The sequence below is a fragment of the Actinia tenebrosa genome, unplaced genomic scaffold (genome assembly GCF_029948245.1).
Source record: "Actinia tenebrosa isolate PJP-AT-01 unplaced genomic scaffold, QUT_ActTen_1.0 PGA_scaffold5__44_contigs__length_20552954, whole genome shotgun sequence".
Lineage (NCBI taxonomy): Eukaryota > Metazoa > Cnidaria > Anthozoa > Actiniaria > Actiniidae > Actinia > Actinia tenebrosa.
The window spans coordinates 2819731-2838403 of record NW_028292582.1 but is presented as its reverse complement, the minus strand read 5'-3'; the positions used below and the strand labels follow the sequence as shown (position 1 = coordinate 2838403).

General features: G+C 39.4%; 1 protein-coding gene across 1 annotated transcript in view; it reads right to left on the bottom strand.

Annotated features, from left to right (window-relative positions):
• Positions 1-18673, bottom strand: part of LOC116289208 (adhesion G protein-coupled receptor V1) — a gene marked incomplete at its 5' end in the record, with an annotated part of 81044 nt that overhangs the window by 58572 nt on the left and 3799 nt on the right. Inside the window, 21 exons of the mRNA XM_089038007.1 lie at positions 1641-2085; positions 2938-3221; positions 3780-3971; positions 4606-4921; positions 5340-5569; positions 5904-6112; positions 6624-6749; positions 7301-7419; positions 8309-8444; positions 8652-8709; positions 9397-9556; positions 10129-10337; positions 11242-11474; positions 11783-12303; positions 13078-13274; positions 13687-13846; positions 15677-15777; positions 16521-16608; positions 16954-17037; positions 17551-17669; positions 18093-18377. Of these exons, the coding sequence (XP_088894133.1) occupies positions 1641-2085; positions 2938-3221; positions 3780-3971; positions 4606-4921; positions 5340-5569; positions 5904-6112; positions 6624-6749; positions 7301-7419; positions 8309-8444; positions 8652-8709; positions 9397-9556; positions 10129-10337; positions 11242-11474; positions 11783-12303; positions 13078-13274; positions 13687-13846; positions 15677-15777; positions 16521-16608; positions 16954-17037; positions 17551-17669; positions 18093-18377 (4272 nt within the window). The remainder of the gene's footprint in view (positions 1-1640; positions 2086-2937; positions 3222-3779; positions 3972-4605; positions 4922-5339; positions 5570-5903; positions 6113-6623; positions 6750-7300; positions 7420-8308; positions 8445-8651; positions 8710-9396; positions 9557-10128; positions 10338-11241; positions 11475-11782; positions 12304-13077; positions 13275-13686; positions 13847-15676; positions 15778-16520; positions 16609-16953; positions 17038-17550; positions 17670-18092; positions 18378-18673) is intronic.

Here is an 18673-nt window from a genome sequence, read left to right as displayed (position 1 = left end):
GACGTCATGTATGTGAAAGATCTTTATGCTGTGAGATTACTGGTATTCTGGAACAGAAAGAGTGACGTCATGTATGTGAAAGATCTTTATGCTGTGAGAATACTGGTATTCTGGAACAGAAAGAGTGGCGTCATGTATGTGAAAGATCTTTATGCTGTGAGAATACTGCTATTCTGGAACAGAAAGAGTGATGTCATGTATGTGAAAGATCTTTATGCTGTGAGATTACTGGTATTCTGGAACAGAAAGAGTGACGTCATGTATGTGAAAGATCTTTATGCTGTGAGATTACTGGTATTCTGGAACAGAAAGAGTGAGGTCATGTATGTGAAAGATCTTTATGCTGTGAGAATACTGGTATTCTGGAACAGAAAGAGTGACGTCATGTATGTGAAAAATCTTTATGCTGTGAGATTACTGGTATTCTGGAACAGAAAGAGTGACGTCATGTATGTGGCATATCGAATCCTATCTGAAACCCAGTATTTGTTATAGGGATAAAATATGTGTCAAATTTAATGCAAATATCAACGATGCTGCACTTTTACTCACATTTGATTGGGACACAAATATTTAAATTTGGACCAAATTTGCTTTCGTGGCAAATGTTTTGTAAAACCCAGCATTTGTTATAGGGATAAAATATTTGTCAAATCTGATGCAAATACCAATGATGCTACACTTTTACTCACAATTGATTGGGACACAAATATTTAAATTTGGACCAAATTTGCTTTCGTGGCAAATGTTTTGTAAAACCCAGCATTTGTTATAGGGATAAAATATTTGTCAAATCTGATGCAAATACCAATGATGCTACACTTTTACTCACAATTGATTGGGACACAAATATTTAAATTTGGACCAAATTTGCTTTCGTGGCAAATGTTTTGTAAAACCCAGTATTTGTTATAGAAATAAAATGTTTGTCAAATCTGATGCAAATACCAAGAATGCTACACTTTTACTCACATTTGATTGGGATAAAAAAATTACATTTGGACCAAATTTGGCTTGGAAACAAATTTGTGTCAATTTTAGTATAATAGATTTGCACAACATTTGCTCAGGTATGCAAATCCATTTTTCTATGCAGTGATTGTTTCAAATGCCAATATTCTAACCTTTTCTGACCTTTTCTGAAGTAGTGAACATGGTGCATTGTGGTCTAGCTTTGGTACACAGATCTTTTATTCATCATGCCTTATATATGGTGTTGTTTGAATCGAATCTAGACCACAATGCAATATCTTTATCGAACTCAGAAAAGGTTTATGGAGCAGATATGCATTGCTGTGACCGTGACGATACCGTTTCTGAGCATTTTTATTGGCTAAAGATTAATTTTGGACACTGTGATTGGTCCAATGGATTTCGTCAATTGTGTAACGCGACCGTGCTGTACCATTTCACGGTCATACGAAATATTTGTGTTTATCAAATAAAACACCAACCATGGTTGTTCAGCGTAAAGGCTTTGCAACATCACGTGATGGCAGCCATGACAGGAGGCCGGAACAATTCAATCTAGTCTAATTTGGCGTAGTTTACTAGTGGGAAAAGACCCCTTTGTTTTGCCTCCTGTCATGGCCGCTATCACAAGATCATGCAAAGCCGCTACACAAAACACAAAATCAAACCTGGAATAACTGGCGAGTGCTTGACAATCTCTACTCTTGTCAGGTTCACTAATAAAATCTCTTCATCTTCAGGTATGGCGTCATCCAAGATTTGAATCACGAATGAAGTGTTTTTCTGTCCTCCAGAAAAGTCAACATAGCCGTTCGATGCCACAAAGTCTTTCCCGGCTGAAGCCTTCTGTCTAATACTCCCGGACACATCTCCATCGTTCATGGTTTCATAGTACACTCGTACCGCTCCAAGGACACCTCTTTCCCTGTTGACGACTACAGTAACATTTCTGTTACTTTCTGTTACAGATACGACGCTGCGATTAAACTGAAAGATCCCGTACGGGTGATCACTGGCGATAATGGTGATGTTACTGATTGTACCAGTCGCTGCAAGTCTCCCAGACGACACATTCACAAGCTGGATAAGATAACTTTCTGACAGCTCAGGCGACTGAAAGATAAAGTAATATCTACAGTATGAGTGGCCGTGTTGTATCTGATATACAAACTCGAGGGGTAGCCGAGTGATTGTATATCTGATACAACACGGACACGAATACTGTAAATTGGTTGTCAAACGTCTAGGTTAATAACTTTGTGTTTCACTAAAATTTTCAAAATTAAAGTGAATATGGCCAAGAAAATCCAACTTAAGTTTATGCAAATGAACACAATTTTGTATCAGATTTACAACACTCTTCGCGGCCGTGATTTCTGTTGTGTTTTCCTCATGAGTTATTAATGGCTTTGACAAGAATTGAATATTTCCATGAGTGAGTGAGTAATGAGCTTGTCTCTTTCTGCAAGCAGAGTCTCCTTTTACCTTTAAGGTAAAAGGACACTTACTGCTCGCCAGGCAGAGTTTGCACATGTTCACATAGTTTGGAGGACAGGCGGCTATTTTTGCTAGCCTCCAAGCTATGTGAACATGTGCAAACGCTATTAAAATGCAGCCCTTTCTTCTTAGTTATTTGAAGATGAACATGAAGAGTCGTAGTCCGGCCACACAGCAGGCCCAAGGTCGCGAGCCAACCGTGATACATCTTTTTTATAGATGGTTTTGCACCATCAAGTGCCGGTTACCATAATACAACTTGGACTGCCTGTGGTAAGATGGCAGAACAATAAAATACCTTTGCTCTCGGAAATTGAATTCTTTTTCATGTCAAACGATTGTCGTGTTCCTGCCATCTAACATGGCTGCCGTCACGTGATGGTCCCAAACCTCTATTTTCACCTTTTATCTTAAAATCGATCAACGAATCCTACGTCTATACTGAGAGTTTCCAAGTACTAGGCTTACCGCATCGTCAGCTACTCGGAATTTAATTTGCGCTGTTTCTTTTCCTGTGGGTAGTTCTACATTGCCTTCCATTGGCATCAGGTCATCTTGGTGAGGACCAATGGCTTTCCAGTACACCGTGACGGGGCCAAGACTGCCTGCACTGCGCATGACTGTCAGGACGACAGACTCTGACTCCTCTACAGTCTTTTCGATGGAATCTTGTGTAAAATTCAAGACCCCAAATGCATCGTCACTTGGAAGAATATTGACTATTGCAGTTGAAGCGACCGAACTAAGGTTTGCTGAAACCAGATGAAATGATCAAAACTAAGACATAGCCACCACTTTTATTCCCTTAGAAATAATGACAAACCACCAATAGTGAACATCATCCAACATGGATGCCACTTTTATTCCTTAGGAATGATTACAAACCACCTATAGTGAACATAATCCAACATGGCCGCCACTTTTATTCCTTAGGAATAATGACAAACCACCTATAGTGAACATCATCCAACATGGATGCCAATTTATATTCCCTTAGGAATGATTCTAAACCACCTATAGTGAACATCATCCAACATGGATGCCATCTCACGCTTTATTCCCTTAGGAACGATTACAAACCACCTATAGTGAACATCATCCAACATGGATGCCATCTCACGATTTATTCCCTTAGGAATGATTCTAAACCACCTAAAGTGAACATCATCCAACATGGATGCCATCTCACGCTTTATTCCCTTAGGAATGATTCTAAACCACTTTATGAATGATTTCAAACCCCCTATGTTGAACATCATTCATGCAACATGGTCGAAACTTTAACAACATCTCCAACTCTTCAAACTTACCTCCTCCAATTGGATTATACAGAACAACTTTAAAAGTCTTGATGAGCTCAGGAACGTTGTCATCTTTTAGGCTAATGGCTATCGTATTGTTGCGAACACCAGATGGAAAGATCACTTCTCCTGCATCATTTACGTAATCAACAGCTGGTTTTGCAGATTGGGGTTCTATCTTCCAAAAACATTTCACCTCACCTAGACAAATAACATACAGTAAATGAATATTTTTGATGAGCCTTTTTTTTTTCCGGGAAAGATTGAGAGTAAAATTCATGGTCAGAAGGTTTGACAGGTTTGGAGAAAGAATCGTTAATCATAAGATATCGATCAAAATACTATAATAAAGTCCATACTTTAAATCTTCATCATTACCATTAGCATCATAGTTAATACTATTCGGTATTTTAGTAACTTACTAATTTTATTTGACACCTTTCTTGTAATTAGTTGTAGATCCAGGGGTGGTTCGGTAGGTTCTATGGAGCCCCCCTTTTTGTGAGATCAGCTTGTGAAACCAATCTAGTTCTTTACCCTCAGTAGAATGAAATTGGATACCCCTTTTGTGAAGCCAATCTTACCAGTTTTCTCTGCGTGGCGGCCATTTTAGAAACCCCCCCCCCCCTCTTTTTTTTTAAATCCAGGAGCCGCCCCAAGTGTGAGCATTCGTTTCGTGCACCAAAGGAATATTTATACAGAAAATTAAAGACACCGGCTCCTTTTGGATGTGCAATCGCCGTTTAAATCTCGTCGTTCTCACCGACAACCCGTTTAAAAAAGTGTAAACAAAAATAGCGAAATACGAAATAAAAATGACATATATATATAATACCATTAACTCCCTGTGCACGAACGACAACAAGCCGTACGCTTCCACTACTTTCCCTAACGTCTTTATAGTAAGCATCAACAGCAGGTGGTATGGAATCATTCCATGCAGGAACTCGGTCCATGAATTGCAGCAAGCCGAACGGAAAGTCATTCTTGATGACGGTGATGTTGATGGACGTTAAGTTGGGATCCAGACTGGCTCCACTTGTTGGTGTACTTGTGTTCTCGCTGTCGCCTGTTTCTGACGACACTAGCTTCAGGACAAAGTGTTCGTCTAGTTCTGGAAGATTGTCGTCTCGTGGAGTTATGAAGATATTCTGATTAAAAAAACATCTACAATAGTTAACCAATGAACTTATAAAACCCTTAAAACCTAACCAAAATACATATACATACATTTTGAAATAAACTAAAGGCTGGTCTAAGTCAGGAAACAAGCTCAAAGATCACATTGAAATCACAGGTGGAGAAGCAAAAAAATAACAACAACTCCTACAGTCCTGCTAATTTCAATGGATGAAGAGCAACTCCATGTTATATATTACCAGAAGCATTGTGACAGCGGTTGTCGTCATAAGAATTTCAATCTATCTTGTTAGGTTTTGCAATGGAAGAAAACCCAAGAAAACCCACAGAAAAACCAGTTTGAAAGAGAGACCTTACAAACTCTGCTGACATGAGGCCGAGTCCAGAAATCAAACCAAGACCCCAGAGGTGGGGTCCCTTCAAACCTACCTTTGTCTCTTCCTGGTCTTCGAAGATAATGCTTCCCTGGTAAGGTTCAAAATCATCTGAAGCCAATTGCAAATCTCTGTAACCTTTATACACTCCCCACGACACAGTAACTTGGCCTGCCTTGCCCCTTTCTCTTGTTATGGTTATGCTCTGATTGCTCACTTCTGACATAGTGATGGGCGAAATGCGTTCGAACCCAAACAGACCATTAGCGTTGTCACTCTTGAGAACTAGAACAAATCATTTCAAAAAGAAAATGAGATTTCACCTTTGCGATTCAATTGATCAAGATTTGATTTTCCATTAAATAAAATAACAAGAAAATAAATAAATAGGATTTAGCAGTGGCACTTCAACAGAGTGGCTCTTCATCCACTGAAATTGCAATTAGAATTTAGAAGTTGATTTTAGCGAAGGAAAGAAAACTGGAGAACCTGGAAAACGCTTGAAGCACACGAGAGAACCAACAACAACTTTACACACATCTTTTGCAAAGAGTCAATAAGCACTCTGATTAGTCTTATATATCAGTCGCTATCAACAAGTTAGCTTTTTGTTACTGACCAGTGAGCACAGCCTTAGCATGGTTTTCATCCAAGGTAGCACCACCTTTTGGTGCTAATAGGATTACAGGGAACTTTTCATCTTCTTCGGGCAGGTCATCATCAACAGTGCGTATTTCGATGTTTCTGTGACGCACACCAGCCGGGAAGTCAAGATAACCATTCAGTTGTTTAAAATCATTTATAGCTTTCGGCATTTCCTCAACAGTACTAAAAAAAACCAATAAAATAGAGGTATTTTTAATTTGAGTATCGTGTTATCATAAGTGATTAATCAATTGTTCTTGTTTTATGAAGGTATAGCACCAAGAGAAAATGAACTAAGAGAAGGTATTCATGCTTGTAACCATCATAGGCACCGTTTGATGCTTTTTTTAGAATCATTCATTCATTCATTCATTCGATTGTTTGTTTGTTTGTTTTTGTTCCTCCTATTTTCAAGAGAAAAACACGTGGTCTGAAATGGGAAAACGAATGGGGGGAAAATTGTATCCCTATTCTTCCATTGCACGTTAATTGGTCATCGCGGCCTGTCGGGGGGACGTTGGTGCCATTTAACAAAAGATTTCTTATTAGCATCCATTGTTATAACGGCACCACAATGCCGCCATGCTTTTGTCTTTTAATTCTCTTGGGGAATGCTTGCAATCCATCAATACTGAACAAAGTAGTAGGACCGACCAACCCGCGTTCTTTTGAGACATAGAAATCTCGATGTTACCTTCCTTCAAGCACAGCTGCTTGTATCCTGATGTCTTGGATACACCCAGTGTACTTTTGCTGATCTGGTTGTAAGGCACCGACAGTGAATGTACCACTGGTATCTACCGATCTCCCTGCAAAATTCCTGTGGAAACAATATGTTTGAGGTTATTGAAGATGGATACACTGTGAAATTCTAAAGTCTGGCTAGTGGCATTTTGTCAATCAAAAATACAATAGATGTTGCACTCTCGTCCGCTGGTTAACGAGCCGATCGGTCTCTGGTTGATATTTCAATAACAATACAAAAATAATGCCAAGCACAGCCTTTTAAGATCGAGCTTCAGACAATTTTTAGCCAATCACAGCAAATCAAAATTAAACTTAAGATTGACGAACCAATTAAGCATTTGGATCTATAGGCCCCTTGCATGTGACGTCACAGGAGCTCAATTTGGTGGACAAAACAAAAGAATTTCAACTTCCAGAGAATTAGCAACCTATTGTTATGTCCTCCAAATTGAGCTATGCATTCCGACGTGCTGCAAGGAGTCTATTGGTTTAATTTATTAATGATAGGAAAGCTGAAAATATCTCAAATTACCGGCTATGCTTTCATGGTATCTCGACACGGTAGAGAGACCAAAGAATTTCCATATGATTGGTTTAATGATGCTGGAAGCTTTTTCAACTTACCATGTACGTTTCTGTAATCCAGCAAGGTAGAATTTTGCCACTCCAGTTCCAAAATTAAGAGTGATGACTACCATATGCCAAGCGTTGTCAGCAATATCTACGCCCAAAGCAACAGTTACCTGTAGACAACAAAAAATATCAGGGAAATAAGGAAATAAACGGAGTCCTAGCTCTTGCTTATTTTGAGCAAACCAATGTTTTCTAATTCGACCAAACACTCATTTACACCTATTTCAAAAAACTTTGTCAATCGGAGATCTGAAATATGAAATCTGGGACTGTAATGATGTGTGGGCTATCAGCTGTGAATTGAAGTATGAAGGAAAGGATATTTTTTTCTTTTTAAATTAGTAGTTCGCAGCAAGTTTTAGATACATCTAAATACACCATCACCTCTGAGGTCCGGGGTTCGGATGCGAGCTGAGTTGGTTGGTTCTCTTTCTGACTCCCTAGGATTTTCCTGGGCCTCCTGTTTTTCCTCCCTCCTCAAAAAGCAACCCTAACTAATTCAAACTGTATAGCAGCTGCCAGAGGGGCCTTCACATGCTTTCAGTTCGACCCCATTGAGCTGCGCCACTGCTGATTTTCAGTTTTTATTCGTGCGATGTCCTACGCTTGCGAATTTCTCGGTTGCAGATCCGAAAAAAGAGGCCATGCTTTTTGAAATAGGTGTATATATTAAGCCTCATTTAGCCTCAATTCAAAGAGAATTACAAACTAGCGCTCTTGTCAACAAAGATTAGATTAGCAAAAGGTACTACGTTAATGGAATTACCAAGAAGCCTTTTTATTTATAAAGATCACAGGATTTCAACAGTTAGTAGAGAAGTTGGTTTATTAACAACATTCTTTATCAACATAGATTACAGGTTAGCAACAGTTGCTATAGAAGTTGAGTTATCGACTAGCCTCCTTAATAAAAAAAACTGCAGTTACCAACGATAATTATGGTAATGGCCTGTCAACTAGCCTCCTTAATTTCAATTAAATATTAAAATATTTACTTACATTTGAAGCACCAAATTCAAAAAAGAGAGAAGAAGTAGAAGCCGTGGTATTGACAGCCAAAGCATAGACAACGTCCCCTCCATCAGCATAGGACAACAAGTAACCAAATGTTGACTTAGCAGGTTGTAGCCATGAACTTTAGGGGGAAAGAAATAAAAAAAAAGCTTTTTAATTCAGACCAGCATATGATGAAGAGATTGGAGGGCATATACAGCGAGGAAAAAATTGCAATTGTTACGTCCGTCAAGTCCATACAGAACAGCAACGATCCCTCGTTTCCAGATCTAGCTCCTTATTAAAATTCGATCTTAGCTAAAATTACTCAGAAACCTTGCTTTTTTACCTTATAGTGATTTCTTTGGTTGAAAGTCCGTTCATTGAAGATACAGTCGCGTAAGATCCTGAAATTACAATAGATAGAACACTTTTAGAGAACAAGGTTTTGGGAACTGGCTATCTTCGTAAGCGTGGGCAGTCGTTGATACACCGCTTTTTGCTGCTAACCATGATGATGGGTCATCGGCGCGAAAGTTTGGTAATAAAAATGAATTATCACCATGACCCCCCATTACCATGACACCCCATACCATGACACCCCGTTACCATGACACCCCATTACCATGACACCCTATTACCATGACCCCCCATACCATGACCCCCCATTACTATGACTCCCCATTACCATGACCCCCATACCATGACCCCCATACCATGACCCCCATACCACGACTACCCATACCATGACCCCCAATACCATGACACTATTACCATGAGCCCCCATAACATGACCCCCATACCATGACCCCCATACCATGACCTCCCATACCATGGCCTTCATACCAGGACCCCACTACCATGACCCCCATACCATGACTCCCCATACCATGACCCCCCATACCATGACACCATTACCATGAGCCCCCATAACATGACCCCCTTACCATGACCCCCCATAAGATGACCATTTCCGTGAACCCATTACCATGACCTTGAAAGCCATGTCCCCCCATAGCATGACCTCCCATTACCATGACCCCCCTTTACCATGACCGCCCAAATTGTTGTTAAATTGTTAATTAGAGACCTACCACTTTTACTTGCATCAAAGCAATACACATTAGTGTTTGTTCTATCCCTTTTTTTGCTTGGATTCATCGTAACACCAGATCTCACATCACCAAGGAACATCAAATCATACGTGTAATGTGTCTTGATGCTGGCTTCTGAGGTGACGATTTCCCAGACAACCTAAAGAGTGATTGAACGTCAGTTAACAAATAGACATCAGGGCCCGGTTGTACGAAGCCTGGATAGCGCCATACGGCGGATAAATCCTTATCCAGTGGATAAGTCGATGCCGTTATCCAATAAATTTATCCACTGGATAAGATTTATCCGTCAGATAGCGCTATTCAGGCTTCGTACAACCGGGCCCAGTTTTTATGTGTCTGGCCTCTTATTGACGATAAATTGCGTCATCACATTGTCAAAGTAGTGTGGACATAAATTCCTGCAATCCCCCCTCAATTATTCAATTATCTAGCTAATGTTCCATCTTTACTATAAAATGTAGGCTCTAGTACATGACTTCGTAGTATAAAGCTTGAGGCTCGAGTTCTAATGTTTAGCATACGAAAAAAGTTGGATAGAAGAAAATATATGAAATATGTATACTGTACGCTGTTCCCAAAAATGACATCTTGTGCAAGTAGGATTAGGATATATCTGGAATTTATATTTATAATGACAGAACCAATCAGGAAGTGCATGTATGGTCTTTACACCTGATTTCTAATTTACATGTTTCTATGGCAACACACCTGGATATCACCCCAGTCTCCTTGTTCGCGCATCACGGTCAGATTCTTGATAGTAGTGTTCTTGAATCCAGGTTCAAAGTCCTCAGGAATCTTAACGTCACGTGATTGGGACGGGAACAAGAGCTTGCCATAAGGGTCATCGTTTGATAGGACAGTCAAGTACGCTGTAGTGTAGTTACCAAGGCGACCGTTTTCACCTGTCTCAATACCTTTGGAAGAAATAACTCAAGCATTATGATCAAAATTCATTGTCTTTATGAAGCATCCTTGCTCGAAACTGCTGTTGGGGCCAATGCATGGATTTTTCTCAAGCGTAAAGGTTAGGGTATTTTCCGCCTTTTACGATCCCACCTTTATCTACTTGTCAAAACAGCAAAATTTGCCCAGGAATTGTACCCATGATTAAGCTGCCAACCTTCATTTGACCACCCATGCATAATTTCTCAAGGGTGATCGTTTAAAAGAGATTCGACTAAATGAACTTTTTTTTTTCTTAAAACGTTCCTTTAAAAAATATTTACTTTACAAATATCCACCCTCTCCCAAGCACCTAATAAAACGTCTGACAAAGAGGTTTTACTGGTTTCTTTCTTTCTTTCTTTCTTTCTTTCTTTTTTTTTTTTTTGCTACTAGATTTATTATTTCATGAGGGCATGTCTTTTCCTAGTTTCATTTCTTTTTTTAACAATAGCTCACGAGAAGATACATGAACATTTCATGAATACATTGCTACATATATTTCTTTGTATATAAATCCTTAATTTATTTTATTCCTATGAAGCGCAAATGTGCTTATTTCACATTACTTGTGACTATAATTTATATTTTGGGGTGTTTGGGTATTTCTTTCTCCCTTTACTACTGATATTTTGATCATAAACTACAAAGAAATGTATGGAGCGATGTTCGATGTTGAGTGTATGACGTCACAGACTCCAAAAAATAATCGTAAAAATATCATACTTTCGTCCTGAATATCGAGGAAACACTTCATACAGTGATTATTGGACCTGTAAAGAGTATTCTTAGGAAGTTTCAGCTGAATCCAAATTTGAGCGATTTTCGTCATAGTAGCACTTTAAAAACCTGCATTTATTCTTAACATATACTCACCAGTCGCATTAATTATCTTGATAACAAACTTTTCATTCATTTCGGCGGTGACGTCATTTAATGGTGTTATGACGAGATTTTGTTCATTGTCTCCATCAGCAAACATGACGTAATTGACTGCAGGTTTAAAGTCAACGCCTGAAGAGATGGTTGCTAGGCTACCATTGTCAAGCAAACTAAACACTTGCCAATAAACATGGACTACACCATGGCTGGCTATTGTTCTTGTTATTCTAAAGAAAGAACATGGAGTACATTAGTACTGGGATAGCATGCTAGAGAACGTTGATCTTTAGGAAAAGAGGCGGGGAAATCCTGATTTCACCCTCCGCTCCCCCCACCACACTCGCGCGTGCGCTCACACACTCTCTAGAAGTGAGAAATATCTTAAAATCCAAGCCCAAATGATGTCCCAAAAAGAAAAAAAAACGATCACGTGATTGGAGGATCGCCCGCCCCCTTGATGAACCGGAGGCAATTATTTTCGGTTATTTCAGGGTAAACCCTTTTACATTCGTATTTTCATCTGCATTCAACTTACTTGAAGCTAGCCTGAGAGCCATCCTCCTTAATCGTCTTATTCAAAGGCGCATTCTTATCAAACTCGAACAACCCAGTACCAGCATCACTTGCATAGATCGAGATCGTTGCAACGGCATTCTGCAGAACTGTATCTCCAGTTGAATTCAAGAGTTTCACAGTAAGGTTTTCCACTCCTTCAGCTTTCTCGTCATCACGAGTGACGACCGATATGGATTTATTAAACTCTCCTACACCAAATGTTAACCGCTCGAAAGAAATTGCAAGGAAATCACCATCAGAAGCTCGAGCCGTCCCATCGAAGGTGCTATATGTTACTGTTACTGAACTAAGTCCGTCTCCACCACGACGAATGGTGAGGTTTGCAATCTGTCCTTCTCTGACCTTGATGTTTGTGGTCTCAAAGAAGATCGGGTCGTCATTTTTCTTGATGATTAATGTGACGTTAGTGCGGTCGCCAAAGGAAGCTTGACCGGTTTTTCTTTGAAGGAGAATGGTAAACGTTTCGTCCTTTTCGGGAATCTAGACAACGAAAAATTGGAAATTCATAGGTAATTCATTAGATTTTTTAGATCAGCTGATCTGAAATAGTGACGTAGCAATGACGTCACTGCAATAACGAGGGGTCATTAATTATTGCGTCACTTTTATCAAAACTTATCGAGGAAAGGATTTGGGGCCTGGAAATTTATAATTCTATGAGGAAAAATCACACCTCAGTTTTACACATTTTCTTGATTTTGATTGGCTAACATTTCAATTTCTCGGATCAGCTGGTAGCTAATGCCATTCAAACAGACTTCCTATTGACTCTATAGAAGCAGTTTCGTATCCCTGCCTTAAATAGCTGGTAGCTAATGCCATTCAAACAGACTTCCTATTGACTCTATAGAAGCAGTTTCGTATCCCTGCCTTAAATAGCTGGTAGCTAATGCCATTCAAACAGACTTCCTATTGACTCTATAGAAGCAGTTTCGTATCTCTGCCTTAGATAGCTGGTAGCTAATGCCATTCAAACAGACTTCCTATTGACTCTATAGAAGCAGTTTCGTATCTCTGCCTTAAATAGCTGGTAGCTAATGCCATTCAAACAGACTTCCTAATGACTCTATAGAAGCAGTTTCGTATCTCTGCCTTAAATAGCTGGTAGCTAGTGCCATTCAAACAGACTTCCTATTGACTCTAAAGAAGCAATGTTTCGCATCTCTGCCTTAAATAGTCCTCTACTTATAGAATGTGTTCACGCGACAGAATACCCAGAAAACGTCATAAACAGCAGTATTTTATAAAGCATACCTTGTCTGACAAGACATAAATTGAAATATTCCCGGCTGCTTGTTTTTCCAGGAAGGTCAAGACTCCAGATGTGGGATATATATCAAGGCTTGCGTCTGTATCACTAAGGATAACCCATGAGACATCCACAGTACCAAAGGTACCTTTATTTCGCTGCACCTCAAAACTGACTGTGGTGTTTTCTTCTTTTACCTCAGCTAAAATACGATCAGAAAGTAACTCTATTTTTTTATCCCAATTTGCGGGGAATTAAGTTTAAATTTGAAACAGGTGTTTCAATGGTACACTGATGAACAGGTAAGATATTCGAGCATCAGTCAGTCCAACTAGTGGTCTATCATCAATGCTGCGTTCTGATTGGATGAGCTACTACTAGGCTATAAGTTATAGCCTACTAGTAGCGAAAAGTGCTGACTTTGAAAACCAAAACATTAAATTGAACTTAAACTTTGACTCAAAACTTGTTTGCATTTAAATATTTGACCGACTAACAATCTCACTAAAAAATCGATTTCTTGTTAGAAAGCTGAGAAGGCATTGGGTACGAGAACAGACGACCCACTGCTAAATAGCGATTCACATGTTAACGAACGGTTATCAGGTACTTACCCACACGCTTGACAGAGTCCCGAGCAGCGAATTCAATGACACCATACGGGTCATCATTGGCGGGAATGGTGATGTTTATCATTATGTTCTGACCCAAAGTCCCTGGTGAATACTTTGGTGACTGATATTGATACAGGACAAGAGTATAGTGCTCGTCAATCTGAAACAACAACAAGCATAGATTTAATTAAGGTACGTGACTCACACAAAATTGCGAGTGAATTTAGCAATTTTTAAACTCGCTCGTTTTGTTTTTAAAACAATCGGATATTTCTGAATTTAGCACATATAGTAGCTCAATCATTAGGCTTTTGACGGTGTATTTGCAATTTTATTTTTGAACTGCGTTTCAGGCCCGCAGCAGGGGTAAAATTATTCAGTGGATGGGCTCGTTTTGCCAGGCCCCATATGACCGTACCAACTTTTATCAAATTTACAAAACAGCATAATTAATAATCAAAATTCTTTATTTTATGGGCAAAAGACCTTCAGCATCGAACATGTGAATATCTCTATTCAATAATATCACGTCAGAGTATGTACAAGCAAAAAATAGAAATTCAACATATGTATATGAAGCACACAGCTGACTTGATATAAAAAGAACCAGTTACCTTTAATTAAGTTGATTTAATAAAAGAAGCCGAGAATGAAATCGACAAGGTTCAGACACGAATTTCTAAGGCCCTGGCTAAACGAGGAAACATGTTTCCTTAAATGTTTCCAAAGGTGGCAAAACTGTCAGGGAACATCGGGAAACATGTTTACTCAATATTGGTTAGCGTATGCACACTTTCAAGATAAGTAACGAACTTTTAGAATGTTGACTTTCGTGGCTAAACGAGGAAACATTGGGAAACATTGTTTTCATGCGTCTTGAAAGCATGAAATGTTTCTGCCGCGCAGCAGAAACATTTTTGCGTCTTGGAAGCAAAATTTGTTACACGCAGCAATGTTTCGCATGTGGCTAAACTTGGAATCATCGGGGAACATGTGCGTGGGAAACATGTTTCTGGAAACTTGTTTCCTCGTTTAGCCAGGGCCTAAATGCAAATTATATGAAGCATTTGAATGGTTTCTTTCAAGTATGTGCTTTTCCGTATGTCTCGTTTTCAGTTTTCATCATTTACAAATGCCAACTATGTGAACTTTTTTCGGAAAAATGAGTCGCCTCTATCAATTTTAAGATAATAGTGTTTGAAATTTAGCTGTACGTTTACTTAAAAAAAAGTTGTCAAATTATTTGGGGGGGGGGGGGGATGGGGGGGGGGGAGGTGTGGGGGCCAAGGCCCCCTGGCCCCTCCCCCCGCTACGGGCCTGGGTTTACGGATGCTGTTACCGCCGATTTTCCGCTAACAGTAAATAGACTGTCATAATCCTGTCTGCCGAGTAGTGAGAAAATCTATCGACCGCTATTTTTAATGCTATTTTTTCGGCCTATTTTGCCGCTCAACTATCTAGCCTCTGTCTAGCCTCGAATCCAGAAGTTGCTTTTTTTAAATTCTAATTTCTTCTTTTGCTTACTGATCTCAGAAGTGAAGCTAGGCCTGCATACACTGCAATTCACTTGCAATAGAGGCTTTGCACCACCACGTGCCGGCGCCCATAATACAGCTTGGACTGCTGGTGCTTAGATGGCAGAACGATAAAATACCTTTGCTCTCGGGAAATGAATTCTTTCTCATTCGAAACGATTGTATTGTTCCTGCCATCTAGTAAGGCTACCGTCACGTGATGGAGCAAGGCCTTTATTAGGTTTCTCATCACAGAGGAACTCCACCCGGTTGGCACAGTTGGTTGGACACTACCCTGCTGTGCGAAAGGTCATGGGTCCACATTGGCGGATACTTGCAAAATCAGTGTAAATCGTAATATTTTTTTCATATCATTTTGAAATTTCTGATGGTAATTTAGCAGTTTATATTCATGGGTTGAAAAAAATATTCAACAAAAGTTAGTAAATGTCAATGCCCTTCCAATATTTCCTTACCTCTGGAATGTTATCAGCCTTAATAAAGACATACTCAGTTTCATTTGATTTGGAAGGAGGGAAATAAAAGACTCCTGAGTCACCATAAAAGTCACTCGTATCTGAAAAAAAAAATACAATGCCAATGAATTAGCTCTTTATTTCTGATACGGCGGCCATCTTGAATTCCATCGTTTTAAGTAAGACATTATGATATGCCGAGGGGGCAACTATTAGAAAATTGCACAGCTGTCAGGGTGTCTTTTTATATAACTTTATGCTTTTCAATGACAAGCACATCTTAAAAAAGCGATCGAATTCGCTGGTAGTTGCAGAACAATATGCGAAACACCAAGACTTCAAATTATTTGAAAACGTAACTCCGCCAGTCTATGGTTTATGAATTTTCTACGCCTTTGCCCCTCCGCATCCCATAATTCAATCTGGTGGCCGTATCAGTAAAACGGTCTATTCCAGGAGTTTTCAAGGCTATAAACTTCAAAATTACAGAACTAGTAATCGGAAATACGTCCGAGTAACAAAAGTCCCCCAGGGGACCCTAGTGAGGCTATTTAGTTCAGTTTCAAAGAAAATAACACAAACGTTGCTAATGGAGTACCTTGGTCCTGTTCTGAGAGAGCGAATAATGAGGCATCCTGGTCTACCATCGGTACAAACATCATGCCTTATATGGTGTTGTTTGTACTGAAGCTAGACCACAATGCATCCTGTTTATCGAACTCGTGAAGATCACATCTGATTACAACAAAATAACAGGACTTTTTCAGGATTTGGTTTAAAAAATGAAACTTTCAGCTTTTCCAGATAGTGCCTGAAATAAATTACTGGAATTTCAAGGACCTACCATGCTCTGGTATTATCTTGTAGGCGAGAGAACGACTGTCCAAAGAACTTCCACGACGAACAACTGTAAACTCGAAGCCATCTCCTTCCTAGAAGTTTAAATGACTCCGTTATACTGACATATCAAAACGTTCCACAAGCCCTACTGCCCCTCTTTTATTTTATCTGTTGCTGTCATTTAAAACTGTTTTATTTCTGCTTTGCTCAAACTTTCTGACGAGACGTTTTTCAGCTGGTGAAAAAATTATAACAACCAGCCAATCAAAGTTGTCAGTATTTTTGGCGCGAAACGAAATGCATCCTCGACCACGTCAACCGCGACTCTGTCGCTCGCAAAATTTGTTCTTCTGTTTTATCGGCTGGAAAATACAAGTTTAGCGTTGTTACTAAAAAACTTTAAATTATTATTTTTTGCATAATAATCTTAATAATACCTTAATAATTAAAGGCGATGTGTCCTGGATCTCGAATGTTCCTCCAGGATTGTCGTTCTCGAGGATCGTAACTGTAGCTGATTCCTTAAAAAGAAAACAATCATAATATTTGATTTTGTTTTCTTCCTTTTTTTCAATCACTTCAAGATCCCTTCTCGTTGCCATAGCTATTTTGGTCGCTATTTTGGTCTCTACTTTTGCTGATACACATGAATAATGTTTTGATAGTTTTTGAGCAGTTGTCCCCTACCCCTCCCCCCATAGTACAAAGTGCAAAGTAGTATGGGGATGTAAAAATGTTATTTTTACCACAGTTCTGAATTTTCTCGCTTTCTGATTGGTCTAGAGCCGGGGAAATAGGAGGACAGAATAGTAAAATTAATAATTTTCTGTGATAAAAAATAAATAAAAAAACATATAAAAAAAACAGGCTACGCCTCGTAAGTCCACAACATTTTGACGGCTAGATGGCATGATGAAGATCGTGTTACATAACAGGACATACCACGGAAAACTGGAGGAAATTGGTTAAGTGTACTAATCCTTTATTTTTATTTTTTGTGTAAAAGTATTCAACGCGAATATCTATACACCTACCATTCCCGCCTGCAGTCTGTTGCGTGATGAAACGTTACTTAGTGTGACAACAAAAGATTCGTCGAGTTCAGGAACGTCATCTGGATTGATTGTGATTGACAGATTGACAGAGTTTTGACCTGAAAAATGATCATATCAGCCAGTCACGCTAAAAAAAGCAAGCCAGCCAAAACCCGTCAATCCAATCCCCTTGCAATTCTAGTAAAATCACCAAGTCTTCCAGTAACCCTACAATCTAAATTATGCAGCCAATCAAAAGTCAGCCACCACGGTTACCACCCAATCAGCTACAAGTCTTGAAATCACTCAACTATCCAATCAGCGAGTCAGCCACCAAGGTAACTATCCAATCAGCAAGTCTTTCAATACCCTACTGGCCAATCAGAAGTCAGCCACCAAGGTAACCATCCAATCAGCAAGTCTTTCAATATACTCTACTGACCTATCAGCTAACCATGCTGACATTTACAGCAAACCTACAACTACTTGAAACCAGTGAACAAATCAGAAAATAAAGCTGAACATTAATGCTGTTTGTTCACCTTTTTCAAATGTTATCATTCCTCGACTTGCTCCAATATCGCTGGCATTAAAAGAAGCGTTGCTACTAGATATGGTCCATTCAGCTGTGGCACGTCCTGCAGTCCCATCTCTGACCACCAGTAGAATAACGTTCCTTGATGAAGGTCCTTCTGGCTCCTGTACGGGAATGGTTTGATGGAGTTTTTCAAAACCAATTTCACCATCGGCGTCCGATGCTGTGACGTTCAGGTAAATTTCGCTTCTGTTACCTAGTGTGGGAGTCTTTGCTTTGATGATAGGCAGATCTAGAAATTAGAAAGAACAAGTGATGTAGTGAGGAGAAAACCAGGTTTTTTACAACATCTTTGATTCCCAGCTCAAACTACTGTTTCTCCCGATTTCAAACTACGTGTCATTCGCTTCAGTACTATTTTTTATTTGCCTATGCACCGAATCGAAATATGGCGACCAATTTGAATAACTATTGTTCTGTATTGACTGCGACTGACTAGCATCGTGTTCATATGGAAATACAAAAGCGTTTTCACATGTATGAGAGGCTAGTCAGTCCGCCTAGCTATTCGGTGTATAACACTTGAGA